The sequence below is a fragment of the Lepisosteus platostomus genome, chromosome 10 (assembly GCF_059453375.1).
Source record: "Lepisosteus platostomus isolate fLepPlt1 chromosome 10, fLepPlt1.hap1, whole genome shotgun sequence".
Classification (NCBI taxonomy): domain Eukaryota; kingdom Metazoa; phylum Chordata; class Actinopteri; order Semionotiformes; family Lepisosteidae; genus Lepisosteus; species Lepisosteus platostomus.
In genome coordinates, this window is record NC_142620.1 from 49,966,585 (window position 1) to 49,988,150 (window position 21,566).

The window sequence follows — 21,566 nt, forward strand, 5'->3', positions numbered from 1 at the left end:
TGAAGTTATATTTGAGTCATACAGTATATCCCGAAATTAACGTAAAATATTGCCATCAGCTCTTTCTCTGTGTGGGCTGTTTGTCTTCATTAGCAATTGTTTGCTGTGTCAAGTCAGATGTTCAAACTTTCTGTGAATAAATCTTATGAAAATGCCAATGACTGGAAAACGCGTTGCCTAATGTGCTTGAAAAATGAGGTGCGATCACTTACAGTACTGCCCCCCTGAAACCAATGGGCAGAAAAGCAGGAGCAGCAGCATTACGCTTCATTGAGAAATAAATGGGACCCCCGGTGGTTTTTATAAATAGTTTTCTTCGACAGAACAGGAAAAAAAAACTCTGTTCCGAAGTGTACCAAAATAAAAGGAATATAAAAAAATGCATATCAATTCAAACGAATGAAACAGAAATTAAATGCAAATGTATTTTAATTTACATGCAATTGTTGTGATACTGCTCATTATACAAGGGGCTGTTTTGACACATTAACCGTAAGTTTGATGTTCGGGATTAATTGAGAACGAGTGTGTGATATCAGGTAACATCATCGGTGACAGTACTTACGGTTGGACTCTTCACGTTTGGCTGAAGCTGTCATAACACATGTTGGCATAACAATTTGACACTGAAAAGCACCAGGCTTGCACACAGTCTATGATTAAAGGAGTATTAATGTCGCCCATTAATAATGAATTATTTATAAATCTAATCATGAGGCTTTCCTGTTTTGCTGTATGTATTTTCCTTGGATTCCTGAAACACAGGTTTTGTGTCATTGAGCTGTTTAAAGCTGAAGAGGAAATTCACAGAACAGGCAATACACCGGGATGAGGAAAAAACAGAAAGACATCCAAAATCTGTTGATTTTTATATGAAACATTTTTTATATTGATATTTTAAATTGTTATTTCAGTGATGTACTATAGACAGGATGTTTGCAGTTCTGTAGTATGGTAATTAGTACTTCTGCTTGACAGCTCCGATAACCTGGCTGTGATTCCAGACTAGGATATCTTCCCTGTTGAGTCTGAAAGATCTCCCTGTGTTCTCCTAGATCTTTTGTCAGGGTGCTCTGGTTTTCTTTTGGCTTCCTAGCTTTCACCTTCCTGGCTACGTCAGCTGGTGTCCCTTGTAAATCGTCCCTGTACAGGGTGTAAATTGTCCCTGTACACTTCTGTGTGCATGTTCTGGAAATGGACTGATATCCCAAATTGCACCCTATGCTCCTGGGATGGACTCCCAAGAATTACCCTTTGCCTTGCCAGGAATAAGTGATTTTCTGACAATGAATGGATAAGGAAAATGATACTTAGTGATGAATGATTTGCAAACAGCTTGTTTTTTTAGGGAAGATGTGGGAGGGAGGAGGGGGTGGCAGAGAACAGACTGTTATGAAATAGATGTTAGGGAGCTGGCAGAGACCCAGTCTGAGATTGGAACAGAATGAGATGTTGTCACTGCCCATTTCCGTGTTGGGGATTTCAGTATGGCTGACCAAATGGATTGCTGGGGACTGGCATCTATTAATTCATTGCTGGGAAGTCAAGTCTGACGCTATAATGCAGGTTTCAGGTCAGGTATGCTCTTGGCTGCCTTTGACTTAATATTAGAGAGGATGTCAAAACCAGGGTTGGAGCAGGTAGCCTCCACAGGCACTGTGTCTTATACTGTACACACAGACCTGCTGTCAAACATAAGCACGTAGCACACATTCAGCAGGCCCCTCCGTTGTTCATTTCTCCTGTTCAGATGCTATATTTATTGTTTATTGTATTTTCTGCCCTGGCATTTCAAAGAAGGTTGTTTGAAAAAAAAAAACGTGTTTATGTTCTGCAAGTCCAGAAGTGTTGAAAGGGACCCAGACGTGGGATAGCCGGTGTCAGTTCACACAGAATCACTTCTTTTCACAGGGTTAAGGCATCATGAAGGAAATTATTAGCCTGGGACTTGTGTTTGATGCTTAAATTTTGTAGATTGCTCCTAATGGTTAGAAATGGCACTCTGGGGAAATTAATGTTGTTAGCTTTTGGTTATGGCCTACTTTTTCGGGTTGGGAGTGTTGTTTTTTGATGCAGTCCTTCTGGGAGCCTTTATTTTTTTCAAATAAGAAATATCATTTAGATTTCTGCTTCTCTCTGTGTAATATATTGTCTTGGGAGCATCTTTATGTTCCGCTGTCTTAAAAAAAAAAACAACTATTACCATATGAAGATTTGTATTCGAAAGTGAGCTTGCATCTCTGAAAGATCAGCTAGCATTCATTAAGCATGAGCTTTGCACCAACACACCTAGCATCATATTAAAACTAGAACCCCTTCCAAAGCAATAAAAAGTTTTTTTTTTAACTGAGCAGCTATTGAGCTGATTGGTCTTCTAGTCAGCATTACTGTCTAGAAGTGAGAACTGAGGTGAACTGTGATCTGATACTGCAGATGATGTAAAATCCTATTCTCAAATGATCATTCATCAGGTACTTTTCTGTACCTCTGTACCGCGTACATAGTATGACACTAACCAGAAGAGGAGATGCAGAGATTAAATAAAGGGGACCAAGGTCCTATAAATACATGAAGTCGAGGAGTAAATGTCGTGTTTTTGTTTTCCCTGTAAAAATTCTGAGAAAGGGCAAATCAGCAGTCCGATGATGCCCACCAGTAGCAACGTGACAGTCAGACCTTGATTCACCCCTCTGGCTGCACGATCTCCGTGTGCCTGATTGTTTGAGTTGTATTACAATCACTTGTGAAGCCTGTGTTTGAAAAATGAGCCACAGATGATTTGCTTAAGCGCTGTTCTGCGGCTGCAGAGTCAGCATTAATGGGCTTCCTTTCCTTTACAGAAAAGTAATAGAGCATTTCTGTTCACTTTCATAGAGGGTTTGGAAATCAACCGCAACCTCACTCCCACCCCCACAATTGAGGCTCAGGTAAAGAATTTGTGCAGCGCAGTGCCTCCAAATTGCTTTGTTATTTCTGCATAGCAACAGCATATTAGTATTCTGTGTAGATCAGTAGAACACTGATACCATTTAATCCAACATTCTTAATTTAGCGTTTATCCAATGACAATTTGCACTAAGAAAAGAAATTCTAAACTAATGGCTCGCAATTTTGCAGAGCTGAAAGACATGTATTCTTCAGAAGAAACCCTTAACTACCAGTCTCTAGATGACTTTACACGCTGGGCTACAGTATAGTGTTTGAGAGAGTGACGTTAATATTAAATGTAAAATTGGCAATCTTAATTATCTCTTCATTGATAAGATGCTTGTATGCATATGTTTGAAGCACTGTCACACCAGGAAATAATTTTTCTCAGTTGTTGCTCTTTCAGCACGGTTTTTCAGGATTTATCAATAGAGGTAAACTACAAGAGAACGGTTTAAATTCTTAAAAGGGAGATGTTTGGTAATAAAGTTTAAACTGATGTTTTTGAAATACAAAGATTAAACATTATTCACAAGATGAATCGTTATCCAATAAAGTTACTAAAGATGGCACTTGAGAATCAATCGAATGTTTACTAATATCAGAAACCATCCCTGTTACAACACTTGATGAAAAGGTTTAGCTGAGAAGCTATGTCAGATACCGTATGTGCCCTATGTTGGAGAAATGTTTCCCTGTTTCCCTTTAAAAGACAGTGAGCAGTCCGTCTCAGAAGTTAAAATAAGTTTTTATTTCAGGCGCATGGGAGTGAAACACACAGAGATGCTTGGTGTATTGTTCTCAAAGTAATTCAACTAGAACAGTCCCTAAATATTTTTCTGTTATCTATCACACTTCCCTGTGCTGACAAGATTAGCAGTGTTCCAAAATCCTGCACATCTTCCCTATTTGCTAAAGATAACTTCTTTTAATACATTTGGTTACTTAGGTTCACAGCATGCATTCCTATCTAACGGTATAGAATTACTGTACATACAGGTGTGTCCAACTTTCTACCAATCCAGTTCAAACCAGTTCTGAATGTCCACCTAATAAAATATTGCGTATTCTGCAGGAAAAGTGTGTACAAAGTTCACAGAGACCCTCTCAACACCTAATAGATCTGCCTGTACAAATGGGCTCTGGACTGTCTGATTAAGTCCACTTACAGTAACCCGATCAATCGAAGACAGCACAGGCTAATTTGGGACATCTTGATCATGGAGACATGCTTTCAAAGTGGAAAACGTTGCAGAGATTCTGCATATTTGGCTGATTGTGATTGAGAGTTTCGGGGAAAATAAATAAGGGATACCTTTTATCCACAAGACACTATAGAGGTCTATGAGCCTTTGGGTGGCAGTGTGCAAGTGTGACGTGTAAAAAGAGACATTAGCTGTCAGGAAAACCCAGAATGAGTGGGAGTGAGCCTGTTTGCCGTGAAATCAGGGATCTATGAGCCACGTTGACAAGCAGCATTTCTGTTTTTCTAAAACCGCTACTCTGTTTCTGCTTTGAATTAGGGATTATTTTCAAAGTGATAATCCAAATTGAATTGGAGATTAACCTTTTCAGGAGAGGTAAGGAAACAGAAGGACTTGCAAAGCTTCAAACTTAAATAGGCCGAACCACGAACAGCAGACCCACAGCATTTGATAAATGTAAGAAAGTGAGAATTTAGCTGCAGTGATTTATCATATCAGTCCAATAACCCTGCTCTGTAACAACACAGCTTTCGAAAAATAGATAACAGGCAAGCATTATTAAATGCTTAAGATTTCTTAGTCCTGCAATACTTGTCTTCCTTCAGATCAAGAAAGAGCTTCTAGGAACATGTCAGTATAAAAGAGAAGTTCAAAGCCTTATAGCACTCTAGACAAACCAAGGCAGGATTCATGTCTTATTTATTTTATATTTTATTTATTGTCCAGCCTCACTGGGTGAGCAAGTTCCATTCCTTGAGGTTTCGTAATGAATAGGCCAGTGCAGTATAAATGGATATCTAGATTAACACTGACATTACAGGTGTGATCTGCATCATGAATGATGCCCAAATCATTACACTCTGTCCATTCAAAAGTATTTGATCTCAAACTTAAAACACTTATAAAAGTGAATGATAGAATGACATTCACATCACCGAAAATGGCATATCTCCATTTTCTTCACACTGTCAGCAGGGCTGTTTTCAGTACCATTTCAGCATCTGACATCTCAAATCTATATGGTTGTATTCACAAAATGCAGTTTTATTACACCACTCAAAATGAGCCATCTGGAAGCAGAAGCTTTTGAGTAGGTACCATATACTCTGAATAGAGTGAAATGAGTTTGAAAATGCTGAATGTTGTCAGTTATGCTTTTGAAATTCTGAAGTGAAATCTAGTTTCATCCAGAGAGAGTGTATAGTTTGGAATATATATGCTGTTTGTGCTGACCTTAGATTGTCCTTCTCAAGTATTTGTACCCTCAAGAAAAAGAAGATTAAATCTCTGTATTTTATAATGTATCTCTTGGTTGTATGCACTAACCACTTGGGTGCAAATTTCTTCTGAAGCCACATTCCATTATGTTTTAATTGCTTGTCTATTATGAGAACCTTTTCAAATGAAGTGCTATTTGCATTAAAGTGTAACAAATTGCTTTATTTTCTTTTTACGTTAGATCATCAAAGACAGAGGGCCCTTTTACTGTGCAAAAATTAAGAAACGTATTCGTAGAAATGTTTTCTAATAAAGATAAGATTCTACAATTCCATTTCAAAGGGAGCTAATTAGCTTGTGCTTGCATTCAGTGACTTGTCTTATCAAACAAAGAGTGTTCAGCACAGCAATAACACTAATTACCCTCATTATTTTTATGTATGGAGTTATTTCAGGACCTTTTGAGTTAGTAGCATGGGATCGTGGCTTCATGACATCGCTTCAATGGAATGTAATTGGACACAAAACAGAGAAACAGCAGCCATGCACTATCTCCTGCAGGCTGCCGAACTGTTGAACAGACAGGTTGATCATATCATTTCAATACAAGTGGAAGATATTCTGAAATTGCACTGCTATGCACTGAAGTGCATTTCCCCGCCTAACGTGCATGGAACTGATATGATGTCAGCAATTTAAAGATATTATACAGTTAGCATAAATAAGGCAGTATGACTAGGGCAACTGCATGCTCCTTGACATTGTGCAATTAATAGCCTTTTTTATTTTACACTTGACATCTAGGTCATGATTTTGGTATGTACTCGTCTTTTAATTGTTTAAAATATTTATCTGCATATTTGGTGCGGTTCTCATACCGTGACTGTCTTAGGTCATTTCACAACCAAGCCAATTGTCAGACCGTTTGTCTTCCCGTAGTGAAAGCTAAATAAATGTTTGTGTGCATAGCACAATTGTATATTTTTTAAAACCTCGGAGGTTTGAGGGTAGGTCAGCAGTTGTTCATTAGCAGGTGTGCATTCAGAAGCAGTTGCTCTGCCAAGCTTGTGCCTTGTGACTGGGAGAATAATAAATAAAGGGCAATTTACAGAGATGTTTCCAAGTACTTCTTTCTCAGCCAGAAATGTTGTTCACTATGTAGTTTCGTTTCTTTTGTTCTTCTTTGGAATGAAATCTTGAGATTCCGTATGACATGAGAGTGACAGGTCACTTGGTGTTCTATCACCTTTCTGAGGGAAGCTTCAAGTTTAATGCTTAGATTACAGTGTACTGTATATATATATACTATATTTTAGAGAGCTGTGAGTCAGTCAGGGGAAGATAATTGCCAAACAGATTAGACGGAAATGTGTTTTATTGAATAATAATTATGATATAATTACAAAAAGAAAAAAGGCATCGTTAGGCATTAATATTTGCATTTCTCCTTTGAAATTAATTCTTTGCTTTGAAAACCTGACAGAGTTTCATCCTCAAAGGTATCATTTCTTCAAAGGGGCAGTTTTTTCCTGACATTTTGTGAGGGCTGGATCCAGTCCTGCCTGTTTCAGGAGCTACACCCAGACCGCACGGCCATTTTTATTATTAATGGTTGACTGTGGGTGGTGAATATACAGACAATGACCTTTCATCATGAAGCCATTCGAACTATGCTGAACCCAGTGGGTGATTTTACCTTCATGTTATCAGGCCTGTGTTTGTCACTTTAATGTAGAGGCCTTCAGAATATGAAATATGATATGAAATATATAAAAAATGACAGTTATATGCAGTCAGCCCTTGGAGAGATTTGTAAGTTCAGATCATATACACTAACTAATGATCCACTAATGGCAGGGTTTATTGTGACATTGAATGTTGCAGCTGCAGACTTGCACATACAGTATTTTTACAGCACATACTGTACTACACAAAATGCACCATAGTAGAAATGTGTGAAGCCTTCCCTCCTTTCCACTGGAAATGGCTTTTGGTAGCTGGGAATACAATTATATGTACAATTATATTCCTTACACTTATATAGTGCTTTTCTGGACACTCCACTCAAAGAGCTTTACAGGTAGTGGAGACGCCCCTTCACCACCATCAGTGTGTGGCTCCACCTGGATGATGCTACGATAGTCATAGTGCACCAGTACGCTCACCACACACCAGCTCTCAGTGGGGAGTGATGAAGCCAGTTCAGAAATGGGGATTATTAGGAGGCCATGATCGGTAAAGGCCAGTGAGAAGTTTGACCAGGACACCCAGGTTACACCCCTACTCTTCTCAAGAAATGCCCTGGGATTTCTAATGACACAGAGAGTCAGGACCTCGGTTTTACATCTCATCCAAAGGTGAACGCCTTTTTTACAGTATAGTGTCCCCGTCACTATACTGGGGCATTAGGACCAACACAGACTGCTGGGTGAGCACCCCCTACTGGTCCCACTAACAGCTCTTCCAGCAGCAACCTTAGCTTTACCCTCCAGGGTAAGAGGTCTCAGTGGGTTGCCAGTGGTGAATTGCAGGGTAATTATGCTGCTGGCATATACTGTATACACTTGCTCTTTTGTGATTTGTTTTTGTACAGCCTTAAAATAGGCATCCACTTCTACTACTAGTGCTCCTAGTCCTGACATTTTTTTTATTTAAATGTTTGGGATTTTATGTGACAAAATAGTCAGAAGGCCAACGCCCAGCATGTGTAGGAGCTGAAGACAGTAAAACACCATTACGATTAATGCTGCTATTAAGTGAATTAAAGTTTTAAGTGTAAAACTTACAGTTTAGCCAGAACAAGATCCTACAGGGCTGTGGGCCTTCAGCACCTTGCTTGACTAGAAAGCCTATGTGAGTATTGGCATTAACGCACTATCTATAGAAACATGTATTTCAGCCTGCAGAGCTACCTGCTGACAGTATCTCCGCATCTGTATTGATCTACAGTATCTTCCTGCCCATCAGTGTGTAGCATCTGTACCAATACCAAGTGTACCATCTGTGGAAACTGTGCATTATATAAATGACATTAACAGACTTTGTAGACCAGTTTAGATGTAGAAAATACACAGGTCTGCTTCACTGGCTGCTGAGTGCACTGTTTTGGAAAAGAAATATTCGGACACTTTAAATGGTCACCAAATTCATTAGCATGGCTCGGTTTTAGCCTGTTTAAATCCCGCAGGCTTACAAACTGATTAATATTCCACGCTGGGTTTATAGATCCCCTAACCCCCATCCACATCGCTCCCCAGCCACACACCCACTTGTCCCTCGGGCGTGCTGGAGGTGTAATGCATCGTAAGAGAAATGTCAATAATGAATACATTGTCTTTGGACCCTCTCTGTGCTGATGGTGGCCCGGTCCCTAGGCAGTCACTTTGCGTATCCGTGAACACTGTACATTTGTCATTCCTTCCTCAGGGCTTTAAGATGGCTTTTCCTAGGGGACCTATCCCAGTCTGCTCTATGCTAAATAATTGATTTATAGGAACCTTTAAATGGCTTCCCTATAGATGTGGAAGACATTGTGTGTGTGTGTACTGTATGTGTGTGCATGGTGGGCCTGCACTAGGCTCCATTCCCACCTCCTCTGCATCTTTGTTAATCTTCTTATCACACTTCATGAGGAGCTGTAAATGACCGTGTAGGAATGCCTGACGAGTGATGGGTGTTTGTAACTGATATTTACAGGGATGATGGTGATGATAGCATTTTGGAATGTTACTGATGGATAAGAAAGCATCAGCAGTATGCTTATTATCCATCAATAAATGGTCTATACTGGTGTCTTTTCTGCTCCATTTCCTGGTGTGAATTTCCTGTGAGTCCCTCTGTAATCCCTGCTTTAATCCTAACTGCTACTCTGAGGTCTAATTATAGTCCTTTCCTACTGACGCATAAATAATTTTCTTGCAATTACTGTATACTTACTGCATTACTGCGGTTTAATCTGTGTCATTTGAGTGAAAGAAAATCCATGGTAAATTGCTGGGCTTTTTTATTCATTTGTTTTGATTTTTTAAATTATACATATCTGTCTGTATCTAGCACTGATGCATATTATGTTGTACTAGGCACAGCATGATAGTAGCGTATGCATGCTATCAAATGAGGCTCAATTAATACTTAAACCATATTCAGTCACTCTGCCAACAACTGTTAAAGAAGCCCTCACCCTGTTAAATCCTAAATGAAAATGTTCGTCTTCGTTTTTCCCTTATTATATCTGACATTTGTGATTAGGAATATATAAATCCAATTTTATTGTAAGTAGAAACTGAAAATACTCTAAATTGCATCCTGCAAATACGTTGTTTTTATTTATTTCTGTTGTTTGCAACTTCATAATTGGATGTTCTGTGTTGTTTTAACTGGGTGTTTCAGTGCCCTGGGTTAGCGAGATTCTACGCCAAGCCCTTTGAGATGCTGCTAACCATCTCTCAACAGGGCTCTATAGAAAAAAAAAAAACTATTGGTTGATTAATTGATTCAGTCAGAAATGAGAAACATCATTTCAAATGTTGGCATATCTCCCTCCAGTGTAAATGCTTATTTTACACTTCAATTATGCACTGCATTGCTGAAGGGGAGACCATGTGATGTGTTTCTACAGAACTAGATAAAAAAGCTCTTTTGAAGTGTGAGGTTATAAATTGGTGCCACTTGAAGAATTCAAAAGAAAAGATTATTAGATTGGGAAAATACAGGAAGCTTGCCGCATGTGATACAATGCTAAAATAAACGCTTCTTGTAGATGAGGAAGTTTCTTTATGGTTAGTGGTGTGCGAGAAAAAGTGAGATTATTTAATGAGCATTCCTTTTGTAATGCTTTAATGTGTTTACATACTGGAGGATTATGCAGAGATCCAAAAGTTGCCCCTGTGGTTTTGAAATGGTCCCTGGAGTTTTCTTAAGCGATTAACTGCTTTAAATATTCTTCTGTGGATTGTCTAGCGGGACCCACGCTAGAATGGATCAATAGAAGCATTAGGATGATGAGCTGCCTGGAAATTTTTATTTAGTTCATGTAAGCTCCTCTATCCTCTTTGCAGTTAAACAGGCAACTTAGATTAAATTCTGTGCACCTTCTCATTTTACATATCAAATCTTTCCTTGTTAATTTGAGAGAAACAAAGCTGAATCAGACAGCCAACCAGTGGGGAGAACTGGTACCATCTCAGCAGTTCCTGGACCAGCAACAGCTTAAACAGGCAGCCATGTGTGATACTGGGGTATGTTGTAGCAGTAGTAGGAAATCTCGATGCCAAAGGCAATTTCTTTACCAATGCAGCTCCCATAAAAATGCAGTTCAGAGAATACTTAAAGAAGGAAACTTCAGACATGGACATGGACATGTGTTAGTGTTTCTGTATCAGTGCATTTCTGTATCAGTGCATTCCAGATCTAAAGGACTGGAAAAAGTGCAATAAAACACAGAACATATTGTATCTTTTTTAAAGATCGTGGCTTTATCAACCTGTAGTATCACACAGTAGGTGTAAGGACAGGACTAGAGAGCTCAAGTTTCAAGTAAAGGTCCTGGTTGGCCAATAACCGGTCGGTCAGTTCTTCTCCCACTTTCCAGGAGAATCCTTATAAAAGGATTCCCACTGCTTTCCAAAAGGCACAAATTGGAAAGTTTTTGATTGCAGAAAAATTCTATTCCTTTGAGAATGGAGCCTCAGAATCCTCCCTTGATTGTTTTAGATTGAACGCGAGGGAGGGTGCCATTAGCTCCTGACCTACTTTTTGAGTATTTATAGAAGTCAATCAGAAATTTGCTCCATTTCTTTTAACATATAAAAAAAGCTTTTTTTTTAATATGCTCCCATTTTCTCTGGAAAAAAAACTGAGCTCTTTATAAAATAACCCCCTGGCACTTCTTTCTCTAACTTCCTGGGTCATAGTTCCTCCAGCTTGGGTAGAGTAATGACATAAGAAGTCCATCCAGGCCTCCTCCACATCCTCTACTGGGGGAGAGAGAGGACACAGCAGTCCAGGTCATTCATAGTCTCAGAGGGCCTGTGCTTGTTACCCTTTTCATTCCAACACCCAGGAAGTAATGAAAGCAAAGTGCGTTTTAATGCAGTGATTTGTGTTACTTTTGTTGTAGTGTGTGTAGTCAGATTCCCATGACAACTGTATGATTTAATTAGCATTGCACTGCTGCTTAACCTGCAAGTGGAGCCTTTAATTTACAAAGCAAACTGCACTAACGAGAAATGACAGCAGTGTACATTACAGTACAGCAATGGTTATGTCTCTAGGTCCATTGTTTGGAGAAATGGGGATATAGTATCACATCTACATGGTGTATGATTTTGGAATGAAAGGCATGGCACGTTTTAGGAAGGATGTTGTTTTCTGTAACGGTTTGGGGATTTGTAACGTTTGAACAGTATGGATCTCCAGTGGTGGGGATTTCCAGCAGCTGCTGATCCAGGTTTGACTAATAGGAATTATTCAGTACGGCAAAGTAATTATTCGCGCACTGTTTCATGAACATAACTGGAAATGTCAGATAGCCCCGCGGTTACACACACTCTCTTTCACATCTGAAGCTAATTTCAACTACCGCACTCACTTACTTTAACCTTGTTTACATCGTCTGTAAGTGCTTTAACAGTCATAGTGCTGCCTATATTGTTTCATCTTACAACTGACAGTTTGTATGCAAAGTATTTACACTGGTGTTGTGAGAAAATCAGGTCAATCTCAAGAAGGACCTGGACAGAGGTGGTGAGTTTGTCACTTTCCTGGGATGTAAGTGTTAGTGTTTGCTCTGGCTGCTATCTGATCATGGCCCATATGTGTGTTCAAGTGCATTTTTATAAACAGTTCAAAGATTGGATTCAGCCCAAGATGAGACTTACCAATCAAATGTTAACTAATTGCTAATTGTTAATAATTAATTTGAACCAGAGCATTGCCTACATGGCAAGAAGATTATAAGGAACAGTCAACATGGATTTAGAAAAGTGATTTGAACAAACTGCAGCAGAAACAGATACAACTGAGCATGCAATAGGGTGTAATTAGATTTTAAGAAATATTTTTTATATAATTACTCATTAAAGGTTATTTCTCAAATTGCAGTCAGTATGCATTAAAGGTTAGGCATGTACATGGATTATTAATAGGTTATTGGGCAGGAAACAGATGGTACAGATTATGGAAATGCTCACATTATTGTGATGTACCCACTGGGTTACTACAGGTATCTGTACAGAGACTACTGTTCTTAATCATTTCTATCAATAATCTAGACCCTGCTGTTGTTAGTAAACCAGTCCAGTTTGCCAGTGATAGCACATTAGGAGGATTAGCCAACACAATAGAAACTGTAAAAGGACCATTTTCAGGGCTGGGCGAACACCCCACAGTCGATATTCAACGTAGACACATACTGTGTAGTGTTGCATGCAGGTACTGTACCAAAAGCACAAACTACAGGTATTAAAAAGGAAATGCTGATCTAAAAAAGGCAACTTATGAAAAAGACTTAGGTGTTTATGTTGCCATCATTTTCATCTATCAAGCAATATGGAGAAGCCATAAAAAAGCAAGAAAAATGTTAGGATATCATTTTATTCACAAGGAATGAGAGCAGCCGAAGTCTGTGTATGAAAGTAGAATCATTTCTCCTAACCTGCTTGCCTGAGGGCCAACTTCCCGGCTTTAGGATGGGGAGGCCAGGACTCCCATGTCTGGGGAACAGGTGACCAAGAGGTTCAAGTACAGTAGCTGCAAAAACGGAGATGTGGTGGAGGAGGGATGGAAAGACAACCATGGAAGAGGAGAGGGTGGCGTGTGATATATACAGTATGGGAATCTGAGAAACTTCGTCAGAATTAGTTCTGGGCTGTGGCAGCTGAGCTTGATTGGTCTGGCAGCCCTCATCTCTGCCGAACGTTCATTAGAAACTCCATTACTGTTCTTTTTTACAGGAATAGTTGTGGGGGTATGGAAAAGGTACCCAGCCCTGCTCTTGAAGCCAAAACTGTCTTGCCTCAGGAAATGGCTGAAAGAAATCCTGATAAATTAGCTGCTAAGAAAACGAAGACTCTCGATGGGCCGATTGCTTCCTCTCTTTGTAGCCATGCTTATGACAGTAGTGGAAAGTGCTGAATTTTATTTGCCTTTTCTAGTGAAAGAACATCTCCCCTCAGCAGTGAAAATGCATGTAAAAGACCTGATCCTATTTTACTTGGCAGCGTTAACTCTAATGACAGGAGCTCTGAGGAAATTCCTCCGGGATCTCTACTGCAAGTTCACTAATGTTCTCTAGCCCATTTGTGTAATTAAATAAAAAAGAGAGTACAAAAACAGCACAATGGATTAACAGAATCCTATTTTTAAGTGTGAATAGCAGAACTAAACTGCACTCACAGTGCTTTTTCAGCCGCACTGCAAGAAGATAGATTCAAAGTCATTAAAAGATAAAATATATTCAGTGTCCTTTCTCAAGACACGTGTGAGGAATGAGCCGGTGAAGTGATTCGCTCAATGTAAAAACCAGGATCTCAAAATTCTCCTTAGAGACCAATACCAACGATACAGATGCACATATAAAAAGTGATATCTACTGTATATTGTCTGTATACACTGAAATAATTGAAGGATGGACACAGAAATAGATGGTGGTTAGCAAAATGGAATATCTGAAGATATCTGATGTTTCCTTTTGTGAAGTTTGCAGGAGTAATTTTTCACGCAGTGGGCAAACATGTTCATTCTCTTCCCAAATCAGTTGTGCATCTGTCTTTTCATAAGATGCACAAAGGGCAGCATTGTTGCGTTGGAGTTTGTATGTTTTTCCTTGTGTTTGGTGTACACATGGGTTACCTCCAAAAACACACTGGTAGGCTAAATGGCTTTGGGAAACCTAGCCCTGGTGTGTGTGTCTGTGTGTGCCCTGTGATGGACTGGTGTCCCATCCAGGGGGTATCTCACCTTAGGAACATTGCTTGCCATGATAGGCTCCAGCTCCACCAAGTCCCTGTATTGCAGGGATTCTCAACCACGGGTGGGACATACCCCCATGGGCCCATATCTAATTGAGTTTATCTAGATATTCCGCATTTTAGTCGCTAACTCGTACTTGTGACTGACTATCAAATCCAATTCTTCAAAACAAAATTTTAGGTAGCAAAAAATCTCATAGACATAGTCTGATCCAATCACAGAAATGTCATAATAAAAACTATTAATTAAACCTTTCATGAAGACGGTATTTATTTTGGTTGCCATTTGTTTGCATGTAATCTTCATCCATGCTGCCTGAGACCCCTTCCACCAGTTAACTAGCCAAGAGACATTGTGAGCGAAATACTTTCCTGTCAACCAAAAAACAGGCAAGCAAGCTCTGTGCATCCTTGTCCCATTTGCATCCACCTACTGTATTTGTGAGAGGCTGGATTTTCTGCACTTGCAATGATCAAAATAATTACCACAGAAGGTCTGATGTTGAAACTGGCTTGAAATGCGCTCTTTCAAGTATTTCAAAACTTGTGACAAATATGCAGCATCAGAGCTCACATTGCTAATGTTTGAGGTAAACACAAATTCAAATGTGAATTTGGATCATACTACTTTCAATGTATCATTAGCCCATAGACCAAGGGGGGTGGGGTGGGGACTATGGTTTTGTGTTAACTGAAAGGGGGGTGTTGTGTTTGAAAGAATTGGAACCACTGCTATATTGGACATTGTTGTTAAAAAATGGATGGTTGGATGACTAAGACTCTCAATGTTCATATGAGATAATATTATTTATTTGCTGATTTTCGTGGTGTCACATCGTTTTCACTTATATACAGTATAGGCCAGGAGCCATATCACTCTGCAACTCACAACTGGTAACCCACTGAAGCTAAGCAGGTGTGAGCCTGGTCGGTACCTGGATGGGAGACCTCCTGGGAAAAACTAAGGTTGCTGCTGTAAGAGGTGTTAGTGGGGCCAGCAGGGGGCGCTCACCCTGCGGTCCATGTGGGTCCTAATGCCCCAGTATAGTGACGGGGACACTATACTGTAAACAGGCGCCATCCTTCGGATGAGATGTAAAACCGAGGTCCTGACTCTCTGTGGTCATTAAAAATCCCAGGGCGTTTCTCAAAAAGAGTAGGGGTGTAACCCTGGTGTCCTGGCCCAATTTCCCATTGGCCCTTACCAATCATGGCCTCCTAATAATCCCCCTCTATGAACTGGCCTCATTACTCTGCCCTCCTCCCGACTGATAGCTGATGTGTGGTGAGCGTTCTGGCGCACTATGGCTGCTGTTGCATCATCCAGGTGAATACTGCACATTGGTGGTGGTGTAGGGGAGTCCCCATTACCTGTAAAGCACTTTGAGTGGAGTGTCCAGAAAAGCGCTATATAAATGTAAGCAATTATTATTATAGGTTGGGTCAATCAAAATAATTTGTTATAACATTTGACCACAAACTTTTAGATTTGAATTATATTAGACAAGACTGTACAGCATGTGCTGTTTATAACATAGAATAGGTACAGTAGGTAGGATTTTGTCTGTTTTTTGCTTTCTGGGCCTCAGATGTTTTTTACTCTTCTGAAGTGTGAAGAACTGTATTCTGCTCATGAGCGTGTATCAAAAATTCACTTTTTTGTGTGCCCAGACGTGGCAGAAATCATGAGTGATGCGTCTTGGGACTCACTTTGCTGTCTTAATGCAAGCTTTTAATGATCTGTATCTAATGAAAGGAAAACACTTTTTGAAAGAACAACAGACTTATTAAAAAAAAGTGTCTGGGAGGTGGATTTGAGTCTCTTCGGTTGGTACCTTCTTGAATTAGATAGAAATAAATGACTAGTTTTGCATTTATGTAAAGGTTTGCAGATGCTAAGGGAACTTGAGGGCATGAGGAGAGCTTCTACCTAAGGAAAGTATTAATTAAAAAGTATTAAAGCTTTCATTTAAATCTTACATGATCATGATAGCTAGACAGTAATTAACATCCTTCTCTGTTTATGATTTTAAACAAAATAAATTATATAAATAAATTATACGTGATAGGGCATTTGGTCCGTTGTCCTCATTTGCTTGTTACTTGCTACATAAGCTACATAAAGTGTTTTATATAAAATGCAAAATTAGACTCCAGTACCACTGGTTCCATGACAGGTTTTATGGAGTGCCGTTTTTTGCACAGATTGAACCGACGACACAGAAAAGCAACATATTTCGTATTATTTTAAACTCCACATGTCTGTCTGCTAATTTATTCTGAATTGCATAACATGCTTTAAATACCGAACACCTGTTGTTGGCTTTTAGCCTATCTATGCCTTCATAACCATGAAATGGCCCAGACCGCTGAACACTGGAAGTGTTGTTTATTTGGAGAGCTAATAAAAGTGGAAGTTCTGATCATTCTAAAGTTGAATGTAGAAAGCATTTTTTTACCACAGTAACACATCTTATTGAAGGAGCATGTAAACTACACAGCCTAGTATTCGCTCTGTGTTAGGGAGCTATTGAGTTTAGTCCATTTGATTTGTCTAGATTGCATTTCGAGCTTAGAAACCTACAGTATGTATAATGAAACATTCCTCTGAATTAAACTTGAAGAGAAAGCTTTTCAAGAAAACGTGTAGTGACATTTAAAGAATACTTGAGAATCTTGTTTGTCTTGTATCTGTTGGGTTTTAATTTGTTGTCCCTCCCCCACACAACACCCCCCCCCCCATCACCCACTAGAGGCTCCATTTATGTTTTGTTTTTAAATCCCTCTCATTTTATTCCATTTAAGTTCAGGAAAGAAAGCAATCTATTATGCTTGCTCCATTGAGTTATCTTGAAAAATAAATACAAATAAATACTGCATTGCTGTAAGATAAAAGCTTTAAAATTCAGTCAACAATATTTCTGATACTATCTTTTTTTCCTCCCTCTCTTTTAATGAGATTCGGCAACAGGCTTGGCTCTCTTTTATTCTCAGAAGAGAAGCGATGCCAATGTAAGAATTCATTTTCCTGGTTGGGGGCTTGTGTCCTGAATGTGAAAGACTCCTATCTGTGCACTAGATTCAGCTTCTGATTGCAGGACTGACTACTGACTCGGAACCTTTCGCCCGGGCTCCAGTAATTTAATATTTATCCCTCTTGGACCTCCGATAAATTTTAAAAAATTAAAGAGACCTTGAAACCAGCAGCACTAGGTGAAGACTTAAAGATTAGATTATGAAATTCTGAAATATATTCTCTTTCTGTGACAAGTTGTTAGGGAGATCACAGGTCCACACATAACTGAATGCTGAAAAGGTTTCCCATAACAATACAATCATTGGACATTTGGTTAAGAAATAGTTTACATCCTATTTTATCAGAGCTCTGATTCATTGCTTTACTGTAGCTATCGTGCTGAATTTCCCCAATCCCTTCCACTGACAGACAACTTCCAAAGAAAGTTGAAGAATGAAAATCGTTCATTAATGTCTTGTCCTCACTGTCTTTGTGGAAGAATCTCAGGAGATATTTTTATCTTTTACTTTGGATGCACACTTAACCACATTGAGCAACTGTGCTTGCAGTGTTCACAGAAGGCATTGCTTAAGCTCTTGTGTCCAGATGGGACGTGCATAATCCAGGTTCACCCACAGCTGGGAGTAACAAGTGCCTCAATTATGATAGCTGAGATAGATACATCAGTGTTTCAAACAATGGGTCAAATGTTTTAGAGGGATCAATCAGTTTGAATGTGGGTGGGCATATCTATTAGTCTAATCCTCCCAGCATTATGCATTTGCATTTAATAATGACAGTTAATGATTAAACACCAAAAGCTGTTTTGAAAGGTTAAGCAGAAAAAACGGCTGGTCCTAATCAGATCAGACTTTGAGTATACAAACCACCAGCTGTGTGGAATACTAAAAAAGCCCAGCAGAATATGAATGTCAAAAGGTTTTTTGTTTTACTAATGATGAGACAAGATTCTCCAAGTATCCTACAGCATTTCTCACCGAGATTACAAACTCATAAGCAAGCATCTTTCTTTCAACACGGTGTCAGTGAAACTGACAAAACTGTAATTATTTGAAATAACGTGGCAATGCCTGTCTTCTCAGTTGGCACTGTGACTTCACAAGAGTTTGTTCAGCACTTGTCACGATCACAGCATCACAATAAAGGAATGTTTGCAAAAATGCCTTTTGTTAGAGTGGCCACAAGTATCTATCACCTGTAAATGAAAGTAGAACGAACAGGTTTACTCTATCAGTACTTTAAAAGCGTGTACACGTCTATATGCTGTATGTGTATGCTTATACATTTTTGTGTCTTGCACTTATTATAGTCCCTGTGGGCGATGTATAATAAGGTTAGACTCATCAGTAGGCCAGTTCAGTCAGAATAAAAGAAGCAGTATTAAGCCTTCCATTGTGTGTTTAATTGGACACACTGAGCAGATTCCTTTGCCTAGTTTTCATTTTCCTAAGGACTTCACACATCAGAAATTATTTATTTTACATTCAAAGCATTTCTTTTAAAAAGGGTGATTGAAAGGTCTTTTTTATTGATTGATCTGTTTATAATTCATAGTTGTTATTATGATGCTCACTCTATCGTGGCCGTCTGAGCTCGGCAGAATGATGATAAATGGGGCCTAAGCGAGCTCAATTAATAGAATCAGAAGGAGAAAATCACGCCCAGATGCCTTACATTGACCACTGGAAACCCTGTTTCGAATCAGCACTGTGTCTTCCATGGGGCTGCATGGCCACAAGTAGGAACAGATCAATGGGATATGCGTGTGCATATAACTTCACTACTGCAAGGACGTCTTACATTGTTCAGTCATGCAAACGGGGCTCATCCTGCGAGGTGACCTTCCCTTCTCAGAGGGCAAGGAGATATGAAGGTTCTAATGAAGAAACAAATGAAAGGTTTTAATTGCTCACATTGCTTTGTACTGTACCGCCTATGGGACGGAGGGTTGGAGGAAAACTGAATAAAAATAAGCAGCGGTAGCTCACGTTAAGGTGCCCCCTCTTTACGGCTGAAACGAATGTGGTGACATCAGAGCTTCGTCGCTTCGGCCACAGATGCATCCCCCCCCCCCACTTCGCTGCTCTCTAGTATCGTTCACGCGGGGAGCTCCCACGGTGGGGGGCGTCAGTTTCGTTCGCGACCGCGCTTACTTCTCTGTCGCTCTCCGCCTGCGTTCGGATCGTGTGTGACACCGCGGAGGCAGAGCCTCCATCTGTTCGGACCGCAGGGCCCTCCCTCCACGAGCGCTGCCTTGCTCGGCTGTCTGAGGGTGATCCCGATCACAAGCGTTATTTGTTTTAAAACGATAAGTGCATATTTATGGCGAGTTTCGAGTTCGCTTTCAAGGTAAAGGAATCTCCTGGCGAGCATTTCAGCGATCAAGAGCAGGAGGCGGATTGTGTTGCAGTGTGATAACCGCACCCCAAGGAGTGTCGTTATGGCTTTCAGAGGCGCTGCAAAAGGGACTCGGGAAGGTGTTGATACATTGTAAATCACTTCACATTTTTACGAGTACTTTCAGAATGTAATATCCGCAGCTCAACCCTGATGCCTTTTCTTTTGAAACACCTCTGAGCGGCCATGATTTGGATTTCTAAAAAGGTCAGGGCCCATAGCAGCACAGATTAGAAATTGCATAGACTCGGGCGTCTCCAGAATATTGTAGTTGCGCGTATAACAGGAGTCACGTCAAGTGAGAAGATTTGTCTTGAAGATTTTGTTGTGCAGCACTACAGTACAACGGTTTTGCCTCCTTTGTGTAGAATAAATGCTCTTTCCATTTTAAAGTGTTTTCTCTTTCCAAGAACGGATAAAAGCAAAGGTTGAATCACCTCCTCTTTCTTTCAATTTTCATCCCACAAAACCTGAAGCTCTTTGTTATCTTCCTGTTTTCTCATTTTCTAAAGTTGATTGGTAATGTAATGACAGCTTTCTTCACCTGGTTGCTGTACATGTATGCTGATTCTGTTTGTTCTACTGTGAAGGAGCTCTTTGTGACTGAATTAGGAGATGAGTTCTGTGGGTCTGATGTTTTCCTATCAATTTACATCTAAGACTGCCAAAAGATATTCCACTGTTTCTGGGTGGAATGACTTGCATCTTGTATGCAGCAGGCTAACAGATTGACATGCAAAAGCAATTCCGTATGGAGATCTAAACTGATTTCAATGTGTTCTTTCTCAGCACAGGATAAGCGGTCTGGTTCTTGGATCGGGAAGAGTCGACGGTGGAAGAAGACCAGGCTTCAGTCAACGGGAAGCTCTTTCTTTCCCTGATCTGGTGTCTCCGCTCCCCTGCGTACCGTCCTGTGAATGGTTCCAGGAGATCCGGATTCCATGACTGAGAGGAGGCGACAGTAGGAAAAGAGGGGGGGCCCGGTGTGTGTATGTTGGTGTTTCGTAGCGGCGGTCTTTGATGCGGACAATGTGGTTCGCAACCAGGAGAAGCCGTCCACTTTCATGGTTACGGGATTGGCGCCGGGTGACAGCTGGCTCGTGCCGCGGCACGACCCTGTGGATATTGAGTTTCTGGTTGTCCCTTGCGGCGGTTGAGGGCCAGAACTTCAACCCCACCGTGAACACGCAATATGGGAAGCTGCGAGGTGTGAGGGTTCCTCTGCCGAGTGAAATCCTAGGACCTGTGGACCAGTACTTGGGAGTCCCTTATGCTGCCTCTCCTGTAGGGGAGAAAAGGTTCATGCCCCCCGAACCTCCATCCTCCTGGTCAGGTATTAGGAACACCACCCATTTTGCACCTGTTTGCCCACAGAATATTCACAATGCTGTGCCGGAGATCATGATGCCCATATGGTTCACCTTTAACCTGGATATAGTTGCCACATACATACAGGATCAAAATGAAGATTGCTTGTATTTAAACATCTATGTTCCAACTGAGGATGGTGAGTCTGGGTACACCGGATACAAACCAAAAAAAAAGAAAACCGTTCTTCCGTTTTCTTCTATTTTTATTTCTATGGTATTTTCCTGTCACCTAAGTATTGTGTTTGAAGCATGAAGTGTTGTCTGCTGCATGCTGGTGTCTGTGTGTCCACCATGTCAGTCTTCCATCTTGACTTGACCTCTTCATAAAGTTTCTCATCAACTGCCCCTTCCATGGCACTGTTATGGGTTCCTCTTTTGTGTTACAAAAAAAAAAGGAAAAAGAAATAATTACAATGCAAAAAGAAAAAAAAGCGAAACTCAA

At 40.2% G+C, this 21,566-nt stretch overlaps 1 protein-coding gene across 7 annotated transcripts in view; it reads left to right on the plus strand.

Annotated features, from left to right (window-relative positions):
• Positions 1 to 21,566, plus strand: part of nlgn3a (neuroligin 3a) — a 138,840-nt gene that overhangs the window by 26,771 nt on the left and 90,503 nt on the right. For 5 of the 7 annotated variants that reach the window (XM_088596858.1, XM_088596864.1, XM_088596865.1 and 2 more), the window contains one exon: positions 20,544 to 21,261. In XM_088596858.1, coding sequence (XP_088452984.1) covers positions 20,775 to 21,261 — 487 coding nt within the window. In that variant the 5' untranslated portion in view covers positions 20,544 to 20,774. The remainder of the gene's footprint in view (positions 1 to 20,543; positions 21,262 to 21,566) is intronic. The other 2 variants (XM_088596860.1, XM_088596861.1) reach the window with 1 other exon arrangement.